Source organism: Octodon degus, unplaced genomic scaffold (assembly GCF_000260255.1).
Source record: "Octodon degus isolate 3935 unplaced genomic scaffold, OctDeg1.0 scaffold00070, whole genome shotgun sequence".
In the NCBI taxonomy this organism is placed as follows: domain Eukaryota; kingdom Metazoa; phylum Chordata; class Mammalia; order Rodentia; family Octodontidae; genus Octodon; species Octodon degus.
This window is the reverse complement of record NW_004524646.1, coordinates 12,148,669-12,165,718: the sequence shown is the minus strand read 5'-3', so window position 1 is coordinate 12,165,718 and position 17,050 is coordinate 12,148,669. Positions and strand designations below refer to the sequence as shown.

Sequence of the window (17,050 nt, the reverse complement as noted above, 5' to 3'; positions counted from 1 at the left end):
GATAGATAGATAGATAGATAGATAGATAGATAGATAGATAGATAGATAGATAGATAGATAGATAACTGCAGAGTCCGTATTCACTTGGGGTGATGAAGTGTCCAAAGTGGGATTGCTGCAGGGATCCATATGGCTTGGGGAAGAGTAAGTGTTTGAACTGGTATCACTGCAAGGTTCTGCATTGCTATGGGGATAGTGGGTGTCAAAAGTGGGGTTACAATAGGGATCCCCATTGGTTTGAGAGAGAATGGATGCCAACAGTGGGATTACTGCAGGAGTCTGCATTGATGCTGAGATAGTGGTGTCACAAATATTCCTTGTTGGGGCCCACGTTAATTTGGGGGAGAGAGGATGTCTGAATTGGGGTTACTGCAGGATTCCACATTGGTTTACATGATAGTGGGTATCCAAAATGGGGTCCAAAGAGGTTTTCATTGGTGATAGGGGAGACTGGGTGTCAGATGTAATTACAGGAGTCCACTTTGGCTTGGGGGAGAGTGGGTTTAAGAAGTGGGGTTACTTCAGGGATTTATATTTGTTTGGGGGAGAGTTGGTATCAGAAGTGGGGTTACTGTATGGAAGTCTGCATTGGTTTGGGGGAGAGTGCGTGTCAGAAGTAAGATTACTGGGCTGGTGAGATGGCTCAGTGGTCTAAAGCACCTACTTAGAACAAGCTAAGCAAAGCACAGGGACCGCGGTTCAATCCCCCAGCACCACATGCCAGCCAGCCCTGCCCCCTGGTGGGCTGAGCTGGCCACACACACACACACACACACATAAATAAATAAATAAATAAATAAATAAATAAATAAAAATTTAGAAGTAAGATTACTGCAAGGTCCACATTGGTGCTGGGAGATTGGGTGTTGGAATTGGGATTACTGAATGGGTCCATACTGGTTTGGGGACAGAATGAGTAGTGGAAGTAGAATTACCACAGGGGTCCATATTAGTTGAAGCATATCAGGTACCCAAAGTGGGATTAGCACAGAGTTTTATTGATTTAGGGGACATCCAGTATCTGAAGTGGCATTACCACAGAGTCCACAGTGCCTGGGGGACAGCAGGTGTCCAAAGTGGCATTACTGCTGGGTCCATATTGGTTTGGGACAGAATGGGTGTTCAAATTGGGATTGCTTCAGGGTCCATGTTGGTTTAGGGGAGAGTGGAGGTCCAAAGCAAGATTACTACAGTGGCTGTGTTACTTTAGGGGAGACCAGTTGTCCGAAGGGGGATTACCACAAGTGTCCACATTGGTTGTGGTGAGTTGGGTGTTGAAACGGTTCACTGCAGTTTCTGCATCGCTTTGGGGGAAATTAAATGTCAGGAATTGGGTGACTATCAGGGTCCATGTTGGATTGGAGAAGAACGGGTGTCAGAATTGGGATGACTGTGGGGGGTCCACATTGTTCTGCGATGACCAGGTATTGGAACTGGAATAACTGCAGGGATCCAGTTGGTTTGGGGGAGATGGGGTGTTGGAAGTGAGATTATGGTAGGGTTTACCTCTGTTGGTTTGGAGGAGGCTACGTTTTAGAAGTGGGATTTCTCTGGGTTTTACCTTGATTTGGGGGGAACAGGTGTCAGAAGTGGGGTCCCTGGCAAGGTCTACATTGGTCTAGGGGACAGTAGATGTTCAAAGTGGAATTTTGCAGGCACTGGGGCATCGCAGTGGGCCCCCTTCCCTCCTGCCTTCAGGCACAGCACCCCTCATGAATGTCACCCCTTTGCCATTGCTCCAGGAGGCTGGGCTGTACCTCTGAACGCCAGGTTCATTGCAGGAGCTCTGTCCTGGCTCCAAGCCCCATTTCCCTGTAGGCCCTGGCCAGAAGAGGTCAACTGAGCCCCTTCTGGGGTGGGGGTCCTGGCCATGTCCCTGACTCACATTGAAGTGACTCCATGCAACCTGGGCTTTTGACTACAATCCAGTTCTTGTGAAGACAAGTCGAGGACAGCAGAGCCCAGGACCTGCAGGGAGAGGGCATGGAGTGGGCATGGTGAGGGTGCTGGCCTGCTGTCCTAGGCAGCCCTCCCTCTCTCTCCTCCCCTGGCCACCACTGTCTGCATCCTTCTCTAGGGCTGGAATCCCAGCTGCCATGCCACCATCCCCCCACTGGTGCTGCTGGGCTGTTGGGGCTGGTGATGCTGTTCCAAGACCCTCCATACATGATCATCACCTGCCTGGCCCTGCATTGGGACTCTGAGGAGGAATAGCAGATACAGCCCCTCCACCCAAACCTATGGGAAGTCAGGAGGCCTCCCTGGAGGAGGATGGAGCCCCTCTAAGAATATATCAGGGGTCATCCTGAGTAGGAGGGAGCCCCGTGCCAATGTCCACCTGCCAGGGTTGGTCGGCTTTGCCCGAGCCCAGCACCCAGGTCTGCCCCCTGCCTGAGGGCTCACCGGGACACAGAGTGCCCACCGCTCGCACGTGGTTCTTTCTTGGCACAGAGGGGGAGCAGGACAGGGCTGCAGCTTCCTGATAAGACGAAGTGGATGACATGCTTCCTGCGGTGTCTCCTGACTCCTGTCTCCAGCGGGGGGAACTGCACAGCAACCGCATCAGTCACCCTGGGCTGTGTGCCCACAAGTTGGGAGGGGTAGGGCCAGGGCAGGCAGCAAGATGGAGGTGTCCCTGCCATCCCAGGCCTTCCCAGCTCTGGGCCTGCAGGCAGCACTGTGGCCACTCCCTGCTGTATATGGCAGTGCACACACACCTGCCCGTGCATAGGAAGGCATATGTGTGCCCACATGCACACCCACACGCAGGCGAACACGCAGTCTACTTCCCCAGGGGCAGCTACAAGGGAGCCCAGCAGCCACAGTGGTGACACTGGAAGTCCCCCTTCTAGTACAAAGCTGCAGAGGTCAGTGCCAGGGCTGCCCAGGTGCTGGGTGGACGAGTCGCACTCAGAGCAGTGCTAGCCATGACAGGCTGTCCTGCTGTCCACTGGGCCCCATCAGATCTGAGAGGAACACACCTTGGCTTGGCCTACACCTCTTGGACATTAGTCTTGCATGTGTGCAGCTGCTGTGGTCAGCCACAGTCTCCTAGGGTAGTAGCCCCACCATGGGAGATGCGGTGAGAAGTATACAGCACCAGGAGTAGAAGCTGGCATTGCCAGGGCATGGTTGGCCAGAGCGGTACTCCAGTGAGGGCCTATGACCCTGGGCTCATGTGCACCTGTCTCCTCATCTTCCAGAGGGACTGAGGACAAGATGGCAGTTGTGTGGACACCCGGGTGGGAGCTGAGGCAGTGGCTGGCTGCTTGTGCGCCATCTGCCCTTGTGAGAAATCCTCTCAGGCACAGAGATGGCATCAGCAATGTCGAAAGCAAGGGCAAGGGCAAGCAGAGAGAGCTCCTCCAGGGTGTGCAGGAAACCAGCACGGGCAACACCCCCAGGAGGTGCAAGGTGAAGATCTCTGCCCACCTGACCTCCTGCATCTAGCAGTTGATGTCAGCATCCTTTGCAGTGGCACAAAGCCATCTTTGGGAGGCTCAAGGGTGGCCCCAGTCGGGCAGAGACAGTTCTGCAGCCTGCATGTGAGCTGTGCCTCGGGGATCCAATGTGAGCTCCCTGAGGAGCCAACTAGAGGAGCAGCTACGAGAGCCCAGGCCACCGTGAGCCTCGCCAGGCCAGGGCCTGTGGTACAGGGGTGCTGGGGAGATGCCTGGGGAAAGTGCTCCCTCCCCAGCTCAAAGAGCTATGTGGTGGTAGACAGCCAGATGTGTGAGCGCGCACATAGGCCTAGCGGCAGGTCCTGGGCCAGGGAGAGTGGCTGCTTCCTGCCAGCCTTCATCGGAGGAGGGCTGTCCTGGGGCCTTTACTAGACCCTCAAAGGAGGCCCCGGGTAGAAAAGCACATCAGACCTGGAAGCCAGGAGCCCAGAGCAGCCAGTCCTGCTGGGCTGCCCTCACCACCCCAGCACCGTTGCCCACACCCTGGCTGTGCACCAGACTCTGCTGATGCCTGGGCACAGTGAGTAAAGCAGACCAGTCTCCAGGCTCAGCAGGCAGGTGGCCAGGTCATCATGAGTGTCCCGTGAGGAGTCAGGGTAGGCTGGGGAGACCTAGGCAGGGGCTTTCTAGAAGGTGGAGCTGGTGTGGAGCAGCTAGAAGAGCGTGTCCCAGGCCCAGGGGACCCCAGGGGCAGAGGCCCTGAGCACATCCAGGGAGCCCTGAATGCCAGTGTGCCTGTGGTCAGGAGCAGCATGGAGTGTGGGACAGTGGCAGGTCCAAGGGGCCCAAGTAGTGGACACAGCCTGGGTGCAGGGAGAACGTGAGGATTGTGACCAGGGCAGGATATGTTCCGGGCATTCTGGGTGCGGGCACCCTGACACTCAGCCCTAACAGTGGCGACTCAAGCCTGATGACACTTGTCAGTGTGGGGGAGGGGAGACACCCACAGACCCCAGTGTGGAGAGTGGGACTGGGTTCACCCCCCTCCCAGGTGGGGAGGAGGGAGCAGGCGAGATCCTGGCTGAGGGGGCACCAGGACAGAGTCACCAGGACTAGGGATGGCTTCCGCCTGTGCAGAGTGACAAGCAATTTGGTGTTGCTGGAGCATGACTGCTGCCCGGGCTGTGCACAGAGACAGAGGGAGGCAGCAGCACCGAGCCTGCCGGGTGCGTGGCAGGGTGGCCCGGTGACTCTGCAGCCCGGCCCAGCCCTGTTGCCATGCTGTCCAGCAGGAAGCCATCGAGCCAAGATGGGTATGGTCCCCCAGAAGGACAGCCCATGGGACAGGATGGGGCATCAGGACCAAGTGGGTGTCCTGGGGGAGGCAGCATCAGGCAGAGCCCCCCCAAAAGAGAGCAGGACACCTGAGGTATAGGGAAGGGATGCCAGGGCTTCTTAGCAGAGGGACAGCAAGGACAGAGTGGGGTGGGCATGAGGGCTGCACTGGGGTCTCAGAGCAGCTGGACAGCAGCTGTCTCTCCATGCTGCATGCATGGGACTGGGCACGGAGCCCTCTGCACCCTGGGGCCGGGCAGAGCACAGCTCAGGATTTCACAGGTGGCACAGCCTCCTACCAGCAGGGGAAGGGGGGACCACTGGCACTGCCAGCTCTGGCCACCCCCACCCCAAGGCCTTGGTGTCCCCAGATCTCCTTGAGCCTCTCCGGAGTCCCTGAGCTAGACTCCCTGGGGAGGAAGACAGTGGACATTTGCTAAGGGGCCACATCCCAACTGAGCAGAAGCCTGCCTTTGATGGCCAATTGATAGTCGTGCCCATCTGAAGATACCATGTCCAGCTGGGTGGCCACACACAGGGCCCTCCGTCCACACTGCCCAGCAGAGGCAGGGAGAGCCCATGCACATAACCGGGGTGATGCCGGGCTGGTTGGCCCCGGTGCTGCCATGCTGACAGCTGTGGATACGCGCAGGCAGGAGGCAGGCGGTTCCACCTTCTGCTGCCTACCAAGCTTGTCCACTGTCCTCGCCAGGGAAGGGGCAGGCCTGGGTCTCAGCCTATCCGCCTGACACTTGCCTTGTCCTGAGGGACTGTGGCCCAGGCCCTCTGGGCTGCAAAGGGCCACACCCCAGGATGGGCTGAGGAGACCACAACCCAAGCAAGTGGCTCAAGGTGCTGGACAAGCACCCTGTGGGTGACCAGACGCAGATCCCAGGTTGCCTCATAGCCTGAGCAAGACCCACCCCTCCTCTGGGCCTCAGTTTCCCACCCAGCCTCTGTCCACTCTGGGCTGTGCCACTCTTCAGAAAGCTCGACTATTAGAGAGGATGCCATAGAGGGGCTTGCAGGTGGGGCTGGGGACTTGCAGAGGAGGGAGAACACCCAAGGCCGTAGCCCAGACCCTGAGGCCACCAGTTATTTCTGGCTGCTCTGGAAGGAGCACCCTCACCTGTCCTCTGGGTCCTTGGTGGCACTGGAGCTGTGCACCAAGGGGTCCCTGGGACCAGATTCACAAGTCCAGTCCAGCCAGAGCCCAAGGCCTGCAAGCCCGCCCCTGCCCCCAGCGTGCTGGCCCCGCTCCACGTCTGTTGGTCAGCTGGAACCCTGGGGCAAGGGCTCGATCCTACAGATGACGAAACTGAGGCTCACAGCAGCCAGGCCACCGTGAGGCGCACGCTATGGCCCGGGGCCTTTGCTTGACCTCTGCTGCCCCTTCGGCCCACCAAACCAATGCATATGGATACTTCCTTTTTTTCTTGGTGCCAAATGTAATCCTTAGTAATGTTCCCCCCTGCTTGTTCATCCGTAGAAGATATGACAAATCCTAAAACCTATAAAAAATGTTTTCAATTACCCAGTGTCCTACCACCCAGGCATAACAAATTAACATTTCTTTCCTCCCATGACGGTCTGTGGTAGTTCTTGTCTTAAGTGGGATTACAACACTCTTCTCCCAGTGCGGGTGCACATCTGCCCAGTCTTTGAGTGCCTTTGAAAGACTGCTTCCTGGGCCAGCGTCAGAGCCGCCTTTGTGAATGGAACCAACCCATCTCAGCAGCAGCCCATGTACCACACAAGGCTGCTCTGGGTGTCCCCTCTGCACACAGGACCCTAGAGCTTGTCAGTTGCCCCTGAGATTCAGGGAGGGACAGCCACCCAGCACATAGCAGTATGTCCTGCCGTTGTCCAGACCCGTGTCCTTTCTCACCTGTCTGCTGTCCAGCCTGGTATCCCCCAGCTCCCCTGGCCGCCAGGACACTGCCCGCCGTCCTCACTCACGGGTCTGGCACACTGAGATCCATAGCCAGAGGGACCCAGTCTCTTTCAGGTGCCAGGATTGAGGAAGACCCCTCCCAGACTAAGGCAGTGGCTTCAGGCCTAGGAGTAGGGCCAGGATACCAAATATAAACCCCAGCACATGACCAGGAATGCTGCCACTCAGTGCCACATGTGGGCTCAGAGCCTTCAGAGGCCCTATGGGCTGGCAGGCTGCCCAGGTAGGACCCCTCCTCTGCCTTTGGCAGCCCTGTCTCTGCCATGGTACAGATCAGGCATTGTCCTGCAGGGAACATGGGTTCTCCATTTCTTGGGCTAAGCTGTGGCTGTGGCTGGTCACCCCGCGGTGGGCCTGTGTGGCCCCTGCCCCTCCCCACCCTCTCCTCCACCTGTTCTGAGCAGCTCTGTCCTCTTCGCCCACAGGCTGCGCAGCCCCTGGGTGCCCTTGTGCCTCGGGCAGCCCCGAGTCCTGCAGGGCCGCCTGGCCAGGTCCTCACCCTCGCTTTGGGACAGGTAACACACCTGTGTCTCCCTCCATTCTTCAGTGTCTGTGTCTGTCCCCAGACATTCATCCCATGTGTGTGTCCATCTTCCCTGAGACAGGCAAGCAGGCTCAGAGAGGGAGGGGTCTCCAGCTGGCAGTGTGTTGTCCCATGTCCAGCATTGCCCCTGGGCCCAGGCTCCTGTGAGTGGCCAGAGGGTCCTGGGGAAGAGAGGGCCTTCAGCCCCCTACTGTGTCCAGGATTCCTCAAAGGCTCGGAGGGGACCAGGACATACACACTGCCTGGGCAGGGCCAGGCTGTACCTTAGTTGACAGATGAGTGAGGTGACCCCACCCCACCCTCCATGCTAACCCCTGCCATTGGTTAAGGAGCTGTTTCTGGAACTGTGACCCCAGTTCAGTGACCCAGGCTACCCTCACCCAAGGCAAAATCTTGGACCCCAGCCACTTCCCCGGCTATTAGTGGCCTGGTGGCCCCACTGCCACACAGTGCCACCCTCTACATCAAACCTTTGTCCGGGGCAGTTCTATAACCTACACAGAACAGGGACCAGGGACAGCTCTTCTCTTCATTCAGGTGTTCCACTCACCTTACAGGTGGAAACTGAGGTCACAGGCAGGTGGGGCTTGGTTAAGTGCCCTGGAAGGGAAGCACACTGGACCCAGGTGACCTCCCAAGCCCCTCCCTGTCCAGAGCTTCTGACAAGCTGAGCCCTCAGGAATTTGTGGCAGACTTCTAGCAGGGCAGGGTTGGCTGGGGCATGGTCTGTCATCTAGGGTGGGCATGGCCCTGAGGTCTGTGGGGACGTGGCCTGGGACCTGCTGGGGTGTGGCCCTAGTTCTACGGTAGGCATGGTGCTGGAACTAGAGTGGGCATTGCCCTGAGGTCTGATGGGGTGTGGTCTGGGACTCAGTGGGTGTGATGAGGTGGTCAGTTGAGTGTAAGAGGGGAGAGCCTAAGAGAGGCTACAACTGGTGTTAAGGCCTGGGCAGAGTCCCTGTGTGGCTGAGTGTGGAGGAGGCGTGGCCTTTGAGGTGACAGGAGAGGTGCTGTGGTGAGCCATGCCTGGTCTTTGGCAGTGACAGAGCCAGAATGTGGGGTGGACACAGCAGGGACACTCCCTTGGGCGAGTCTGAGGTGTCAGCAGTGACAGCTAGAGCGGGTTGGGGACTGTTTGTAGGCTGGTAGAGCCGTCTGAAAGGGTAAACTGAGGCTGGGAGCTGGTGTCCCTTGAGTGAGTCTTTGCTGGCCGGCCCTAGCCAGCGGGCACCTCCTCCCTCTGGACTACAGGATCCCTGGGTAGGTGGAGGTCCCAGTGCCTGTTGTGAGGACCCAGGAACAGAGCAGGCAGGTGGGGGAGGGGAGAGCGGCGACGCACATGCTGTAGATGACGCCAGAGGTCAGGTGGATGACCTTGGCATCCGAGCTGGGAGCAGGGAATGGGAGAGAAGGAAGCTGGCCTGGGAGGGCATGGGGTGCCCTGCAGAAAGGGGGTTCAGAATCGACAGGGCAGGGGAAGGGGCTCCAGACAGAGGCCTCAAGGAAGCCCAGCTGTGCCTGGTGGAGGAGGCAGGGTAGGGGCGGTGGCGGCTTCGGCGGCGGCTGGCGGGCAGGCGGGCACCCAGCCGCGGGGCAGCGGGAGGGCTTCCTGGAGAGGGCGGCAGAGCGCCCAGCCGTGGTCTGCGTGGGTAGCTGCTTCGCCTGCCTGGGGCTTCCCTGGTTACTCTGCATCCTCTTTCGGGGACTAAGTTGCCCCTCCCTTCCTCAAGATTCTCAAAACACGCAAGCAACTCTTTATTTTTATTTATTTTTTAAAAATATAGACCTCGGCAGGAATCCAACAATGTTTAATGGAGGTTCGCTGGGACAGTGCCCGCTGTAGTGCGTGTCGTTTGCTCACAGGCCACAGCCTCGGGACACCGGGGAAAGGGACCCCTCACCCACGTGTGGGCCCAGGGGTCTTACAGCATATGGCCTGGCCCTTCTGCCCGCCCAGTCCAAGTGGGCGCAGTGCACACTTCCCTCGTCCACAGCAAACCCCCTGAAACCAACACCCTGGGGGCCCCCTACGCTGACCCAGGCTTGGGAGGGGTGGCCCCGCCTCTGTCCAGTGCCCTGTTCCAGTCCAAGTGACTTAGGATGAGGGAGCCCTCCTTCTCCGTGGGGGGTCTTCTAGAGGAAAGGGGAGCACCGCTGGCACTGTGAACCTCCTGCCCCCCCGGGGTGTGGACCTTATCTTCCCCAGAGAGGTACCCCAGGGGCTGTGGCTCTGGCCGAGGGAAGGACTCCAGCCTTGGACAGGGCCTGGTGCTGAAAAGGGGCAAAACCAGCGTATGCTGGGCTAGGGTGTGCTTTATGCCATATGGTGGCGAGTTTGAGACCGGTGAACCCAAGGGGGCCGCACGGGAAGGATGCCGGTGGAGGGTGGTTCTGGGCAGCCTGGCTCAGCATCAGAAGCCCTCATCCTGGGGGCCATCTGTCCTGAGTGCCGCCGCCTCAAGGGGAGTGCGTGCGTGTGTGTACACGTGTTTGCAGGCTGCGCACCCATAGCGCACTGCAGGTGGCCCACGAGGGCAGGTTCCCCGCGCTCAGCGCCCCGGTCCGGGCCGCCCTCGCGTGTCGTTACAGCGCGCTGCAGGAGCAGAAGGGAGAGCTGCGCAAGCGGCTGTCCTACACCACGCACAAGCTGGAGAAGCTGGAGACCGAGTTCGACTCCACGCGCCACTATCTAGAGATCGAGCTGCGGCGTGCGCAGGAGGAGCTGGAAAAGGTCACTGAGAAGCTGCGCAGGTGAGGGGCGGGGCCTAGTGGCGGGCGGGGCCGGCGGGCGGCGCCAAGCACAGCCCGGCTCCTACCACGGCGGTGACCCTATGGGCAGAGAGTGACCCGAAAATCAAATTCAATGCCTCTAATATGTGAACCCAGGGTTGACTGCTGCCCGGAACACGCTCTTCCAGGCCCCTCTCCACACCCGGCCCCGTGTCCCGCTCTCACTTTCAGTGTGGCAGCCGTATATCACCCAGGTGGCCGCCAGGATCCCAGCTTCGGAACGCCACAGTCTGGGCTGGATAGCGGTGTCCAGCCTGTGAGATGAGCTAGAGTTTCGCGGCTGTCCCTTGAGGGGCACAGAGGCTAATGAAGCTTGAGTTAACGGACTGCCAAATGTTTCTAAAAAGAACAAAATTTCCTCACATTTAAGATGGACTTTTTTTAAACATATTACTTGCTTTCCTGTCTTCTTAAACAGAAAATGCAAAGAGAATGCAAATTTTACTGTTGGTTTAGTTCGTTTCAAATATTTATAGAGCACCAGCTGGCGCTGCCCCGAGGAGGACTCCCGTAAAGGCTGTTTGTCCCAGCCTGTCAGGCTTTTTGCATGTCACCACCCAATTGTGTGGAAGCCCGGCATGGGCCACACAGCCAGGCCAGACCTGGGGCAGGGTCCTGCTGTGCCTTAAGCACCTTTTAGTGTCTGTTTCCGACAGCAAGCTGGGGCAGTAACACTACACCAAGGTTGTCAAGCTGATGGACGGTCAGACAGACCGACATGGGCCCCAGCCCCTGCCACCGGCTGTAGAAGCAGATTCTCCCCCAACGGGCAGCTTCTCCTTGCAGGGAGAATTACATCTCCACCTGTTGGGTCCCTGTCACTTCCCTGCTAATGTGCGGCTGAGCTATACAACACAAGCCATGTTTGTGCGAGCTGTGTGTGAGGTGTGAGGGACCCGGTGAGCAAGGAGGACCGACAGTCTCTTGCAAATAAAATTCCTGTCAGAGGCAGAGATCAGCACAGCCCTGTACCTGGGCCTGGGGAAGCCAGGAGGAGACCTGGCTCTCAGACCGGGGTGCTGGGGACCTGCCCCACCCTCTCAGTGGCTGCCAGCCCTGGCAGTCATGGAAAGGTCAGGCTTTGCTCAATGGTGCTCCCTCTGCATCTTGCTGCAGGATTCAGACCAACTACATGGCGCTGCAGAGGATCAACCAGGAGCTGGAGGACAAGCTGTACCGCATGGTGAGGCCCCCACGTCTACGGCCCCAGCACACACGCCCATCCTCCAAGCACCTCGAGCACCTCCTCCCTCTGCCCCACCCTGCAGGGCCAGCACTATGAGGAAGAGAAGCGTGCCCTAAGCCATGAGATTGTCGCTCTCAACAGCCACCTGCTGGAGGCCAAGGTGACCATCGACAAGCTGTCGGAGGACAATGTGAGTGCCGAGGCATTGCCCCCAGAGGGGGCCAGGCGTGTTCAGGGCTCCCCAGGAATCAGAGGCAGGCAGGGGACTGTGGCTCCGGGGCTACTGCCCCCACAGCGGACAGGAGAATGGAGGGGGCAGGCAGGCCTCCTTGACGTAACACTGCCAGAGCCCCCAGCAGACCTCCTTCTGGAAGGACTTCAGCTAGGCACTTGAGGCTGTGTTGTTCAACATCAGGTGGAGCTGCCTAACCGCAGGGTGGGGCAAGGCCACGCAGGCCTCCTGCCTTGGGCCACCCCCAGGGTCCCATGGGAACTGTGCCACCCACAAGCCTGATCTCAGGGACCCCCATGGAGTTAACTGGCCATGCTCTAGGCCCCTTGGCAGCTGAAGATCCTTTACCAGGAAGCATCTACTCCTGCCAGACCTACCTGGCTGGAGTGAAGAGCATCAGCCAACCCTAAATGGACCCTCCCCAGAGTTGACATCTGAGCAGGGAGGACAGGAAAGCTGGTGACCACATAGTGCGGTACCTCAGAAATTCTGGGCACTGTAGGCAGCAGGAAAGCGAGGAACAGCACCAGGGAGATACCGGCCACTGGATCTCCAATTCCAGCAGGATGTTTCCAGGAGAGGCCAGGGGCCATGAAGATTAGGCCAAGCAGATGTCTGGGGCAGAACATTTCTTCCGGGCTGGAAGGACCCCAGGGCCGAAGGCTGCCTGGGGACCTTGGAGAGTGGCAGCAACCCACAAGGAGCCCTGCTGTGCAGGCTCCTATCCAAATGGCTTCATTTGGAGGGAAATGAGTCCTGTAGAGTCCTGAGCAGAGGGTAGGGGTTCCTGCGCTCGTGGTTTTAGGGGCTGTAGTGCTGTGTGCAGACACGGGGCAGAGCCATGGCCACCAGCACAGTGACAGAAGGCTGGTGGCCATGAAGGCCAGAAGATACACGAGGGCTCTGGCTGTATTTTTAAGCCACAGCCAATAGGATTGGCCAAGATTTGGGATATGGAGGGAAAGACCTGAGTGTGGCGGCTACAGTCAAAGCCCGAAGGCAAAGAACCGGCTCCTGGAGGAGCAGGCAGAGGTGCAGTGGGAATCAATCCAGAGCACTAATGGAGCCTGAGGTGGCCAGGAGGAGACAAGAGGCCAGGACACGAAGGGCCTTAGGCTTAGTGGAGGGGTTAGAACCAGCAGGGAAGATTTCAAGGGACTGGCGGGGTGGGGTGGGGGACACCAGGCAGTGTGGTGGCTCACAGCCCGCGGGTACTCAGGCAGTAGGTGAGGGGCAGGCTGAGAAGTGGCCTTGGAATTCGGGAACGTGGAGGTTGGTAACTGACTGCCACGGGCCCTGCTAACCAAGGTGCTGAGGGTCCAGCGTGGAGCACTCCTGCAAGAACTGTTGCTGTGGTAGGAGGCTCGAGGCACTGCTGGGATGGGAGACCTTCCCTGATGGTGTAAGACCACTGCCATTGCTCTTGGCCAGCTTTGCAGGGACAGTGCATGAGGAGGCGGGGCACAGCCATATCAGTGGTCTCCAGGCCACGCTGTGGTCGCTCATATGCAGGGCCAGAATTTGAACTCAGGACTATCTGATTCCTTTCTGCAGAGCTCTCCCCTCCACCTGCCCCCTACCTGCAACAGCCCCATGAGCACTTCCTCAAGGCCAGAACCTTGGGCCCCACAAGAACATCCCTGAAAGTCCTAAACCTTACAGCCGCAGACATGGACAGCTCAGGGCCTTGGTCACTGTCACATCTTCCCCTAGGGCTATGAGCAATGTGAAATGCTGTCCAGGGCCACCCACTCCCCCTAGTGGCATCCCCTACTGGCTGTGGCTGTGGGGCTGGATAGCAGCCGGTGCCTGTGGCCAATTCACTCTCAGCCAGCCTTGCTCTTCCTGGGAAGCCTCAGCCCCGGCTTCCCTCCACCCCGCTGGCCATTATAAGGGATGGTGGTGGAGCAGAAAAGAGCCACAGGATATCCAGCCCCACCGCACTGGGTCTGTGGCAGCAGCCCCAGGCCGGGAGCACCTGCAGGTGAACCAGGTGGTCCCAGGGGCTGGCTGACAGGGTGCAAACTCCCATACAACCACAGGCATATGCAACAGAGATTTTCAAAGACCAAAGCACCTTGACTGATCCTACTGTTTGCATCTGTTTTCAGCTCAGAGGCTGAGCCAGTCCCTGCCTGCGTTCAGGGTCACACACCTCCCTGCCCCCGCCAGCCCTGATGCCAGGCCACCCAGTGCACATGGGTATAGAACTGGGGCAGCAAGGGCTGGGACTTATCCCTGTAGCTCTTTGGTGCCGTGCACACCCTTTCTCTGGAAGGCCAAGGGACCTGGAGCCCAGCGGCCAGCCCAGGGGCCCCTGCACAGCTGCAGGCCTGGCAGGGCCCTCCTCCACATGCAGGCCCTGTGAAGCCAGAAACACACCTGTCACCTGGTGCCAGCTGCACCTCCAGTCCGCCCCCGCCCGTTGCCCCCTGGCCCTGGGCGCTGGCCAGGCACGGGCCCTGGCTGGCGGGCGATGCCGACGCCTTCTCTTTCTTCTAGGAACTCTATAGGAAGGACTGCAATCTAGCGGCCCAGCTGCTGCAGTGTGGCCAGACCTACGGCAGGGCCCATAAGGTGTCCGAGGTAACGCAGGGCCCATAAGGTGTCCAAGGTAACATGATCCCGCCCCGCACTCAGGCCCACCCTGCCCCATGACCACTCTGGGCTCCTTTCGGGCCAGCCCCCTCCCGAGGCCACTCCCCAGCCCTGAAGAGGAAGACACTGGGGTAAGCCTGAGCCCCTTGTCCCTCCTTGCCTGCGGGACTTGGTCTATCTGAGGGCAGCAACCTCAACTGGCCTGGACAGCTGCCGGCCTCCCTGGAGCCCCTGTTGCCTACCCAAGTGGCCCATACCCCTGCGCTTCCACCCCCAGGTCCTCACAGCAGCCCTGAGTTCTGGGCACTATTACAGATGGTCCCATCTCTGAGAAGTGAACTTCTGGAAAAGAGGCTGAGCCCAGGCCCCAGGCTGGCAGCCTACACCCAGCCTCATGCCAGAGCAGAGGCCCCTCGCCCAACTATGGTCACCTCAAGAGCTGGTCCAAGAAGCCCTTCCAGCCAGGCCACCCTGCCCCACTTCCCCACCCACACACCTGCCCCAGTCCCTGCCCCTTTCCCTGGTTGTGGGCCATGCCTATTTTTGTGTATCTACAAAATAGATCAAACAGTAGTGCAGCCAGCCCCTGTGGCACCAGGTGCCCACAAGGCACCTGGTCCTCACCCCTCAATCTTTGTTGCATCTGTTTCTGAGTCTGTCTTGTTCTGCAGTGGGACCTGGGTGGGGAGCCCAGGGCTGGGAGAGCAGGTCAGCCACCCGCTGGGCAGCAGCTGGGATAGGTGGCTCGGCTAGCCCCACTGGCATGGAGTGGGTTGGGGCAAGGTGTAGGAGCCAACAGCACCCCAGGTGTGCCAGGACCATCCCAGGAGGTTCCCCTCGTCTGTCTGTATGTCTGCCTGCCTGTCCATCATGCTGGCAATGGTCCTCAGCCATAGGGCCAGGGCTGGGCCACCCTCGGGCTATAACCATACCCCTCCCCCGCACCCCTTACAGCTGCCCTCGGACTTCCAGGAGCGCGTGAGCCTGCACCTGGAGAAGCATGGCCGTAGCCTGCCCTCCCCACTCTGCCGCCCGGCCTACGCCGACAGCGTCCCCACCTGCGTCATTGCCAAGGTGCTGGAGAAGCCAGACCCCGCCAGCCTGTCCTCCCACTTGTCTGATGCCTCCGCCCGTGACCTAGCCTTCCGAGACGGCGTGGACAAGTCTGGCCCGCGGTCCCCGTACAAGGAGGACATTTGCTGCAGTGACCCAGCCCTCTACCACCCCGAGGAGCCCCAGCTCGATAGACGGCCCAGCGTGGAGACACCTGTGGCCGACGTGGGCTTCCTGCAGGCCCAGAATTCCACCGACAGCGCAGCTGAGGAAGAGGAGGAGGCCGAGGCAGCGGCCTTCCCCGCCAGCTTCCGCCACGACACCTTCCCGGGCTACGCGGGCTCGCTGCCCACGTCCAGCTCCTACTCCAGCTTCAGCGCTACATCCGAGGAGAAGGAGCACGCGCAGGCCAGCACGCTCACCACCTCACAGCAGGCCATCTACCTGAGCAGCCGCGATGAGCTCTTCAGCCGCAAGCCGCCCACCTATGAGGGTAGCCCTCGCTTCGCCAAGGCCGCAGCTGCGGTGGCCTCACCACTCGAGGCCGAGGTGGCCCCGGGGTTCTCGCGGACAATGTCCCCATACCCGACTGAGTCCTTTCGCTTCCCAGGCTCTCCGGGCCCCCAGCAGGCCCTGATGCCCCCAAACCTGTGGAGCCTGCGGGCCAAGCCAGGGTCCGCACGGCTCTCAAGGGAGGACATGCGGGGCCACTGGCGGCCACTGAGTGTCGAGGACATCGGTGCCTATTCCTACCCGGCCCCCAGCATAGGCCGCGCTTCGCCCCGCAGCTTCTCTGAACGCTACTATGGTGGCAGCATGGGCAGCCCAGGCCGGAAGGCCGAGGGCCGCGCCAGCCCCCTCTATGCCACCTATAAGGCCGACAGCTTCTCGGAGGGGGACGACCTCTCCCAGGGCCACCTGGCAGAGCCCTGCTTCCTACGGGCAGGCGGCAGCCTGAGCCTTAGCCCCAGCCGCTCTGCCGACCCTCTCCCCGGCTACGCACCCAGTGACGGGGACGGGGACAGGCTCGGGGTGCAGCTGTGCGGGGCGGGCAGCAGCCCTGAGCCAGAGCACGGCTCCAGGGACTCCCTGGAGCCCAGCTCTATGGAGGCCTCCCCAGAGATGCACCCCGCTGCCCGCCCAGGGCCCCAGCAGGCCTTCCCGAGGACTGGCAGCTCTGGGCTGAGCCGCAAGGACAGCCTGACCAAGGCCCAGCTCTACGGAACGCTGCTCAACTGAGCACCTCTGCCAGCCCCCCTTGCTCAGTGTGGTGCCCAAGGGGTAACCTCCCCCCCACACCCAGTCCCTGCCAACAGGGTCCCCTGTCCTCTGCACCCAGCCCCGTGTCGCCCGAGAGGAGGCCCCTCACCCAGTTGTCTGTCCCAGCCCCGTCCTGGCGGGCCCTTGTAGAACCTTTCCACACCCCAGTGTCCCTCCACCCGAGGTGAGCAGCCCCCCTTTTATAACGTGATACTATTTTTATAGGGACAAGGGTCCTTCTTAACGCACTTGGCCTCCAGCTCCCTGGATGGCAGCCTTGGCGTTTTCAACACAAAGCTCCTTTCTTTTTCTGCGGAGGGTGCGTGGGGTCTGTCCCAGGAGGGCAGACCAGATTCCACAGTGGTGGGGAGACACCCAGTAAGCCAGCGGCAAGGGGACCCCAAAGCTCTGTCCACAGGGGATGTGAACCCCATTAGTGTATAGGAAGTGTTTCCAAACTTGTTTCTCCCCGTGCGGCCAGCACACCCGAGCTCTTCCGTGGCCCATATCCTGAGTAGAGCTGGGAAGATGCCCCGCACGGCTGGTGCTCACCCCCCTAACCCTGCCGACCCCACTGTGCTCTACCTCAGACGTGTGAGGCCCCGCCCCCAACCCTCCTCTCTGTGATGCATGCCTGTCTGGTTAGTGTTGTATTTTGCATTCATTAATAAAAGACACCAGTGGAAAGAATCTGCCT

At 59.7% G+C, this 17,050-nt stretch overlaps 1 protein-coding gene across 2 annotated transcripts in view; it reads left to right on the top strand.

Moving 5' to 3' along the window:
* The window catches only part of Begain (brain enriched guanylate kinase associated), a 26,895-nt gene extending 9,872 nt beyond the window's left edge, over nucleotides 1-17,023 (top strand). For both annotated transcript variants that reach the window (XM_023719646.1, XM_004635195.2), the window contains 5 exons: nucleotides 9,824-9,985; nucleotides 11,141-11,207; nucleotides 11,293-11,400; nucleotides 13,945-14,028; nucleotides 14,995-17,023. In XM_023719646.1, coding sequence (XP_023575414.1) covers nucleotides 9,824-9,985; nucleotides 11,141-11,207; nucleotides 11,293-11,400; nucleotides 13,945-14,028; nucleotides 14,995-16,332 — 1,759 coding nt within the window. In that variant the 3' untranslated portion in view covers nucleotides 16,333-17,023. The remainder of the gene's footprint in view (nucleotides 1-9,823; nucleotides 9,986-11,140; nucleotides 11,208-11,292; nucleotides 11,401-13,944; nucleotides 14,029-14,994) is intronic.
* Nucleotides 17,024-17,050: the final 27 nt, after the last annotated feature.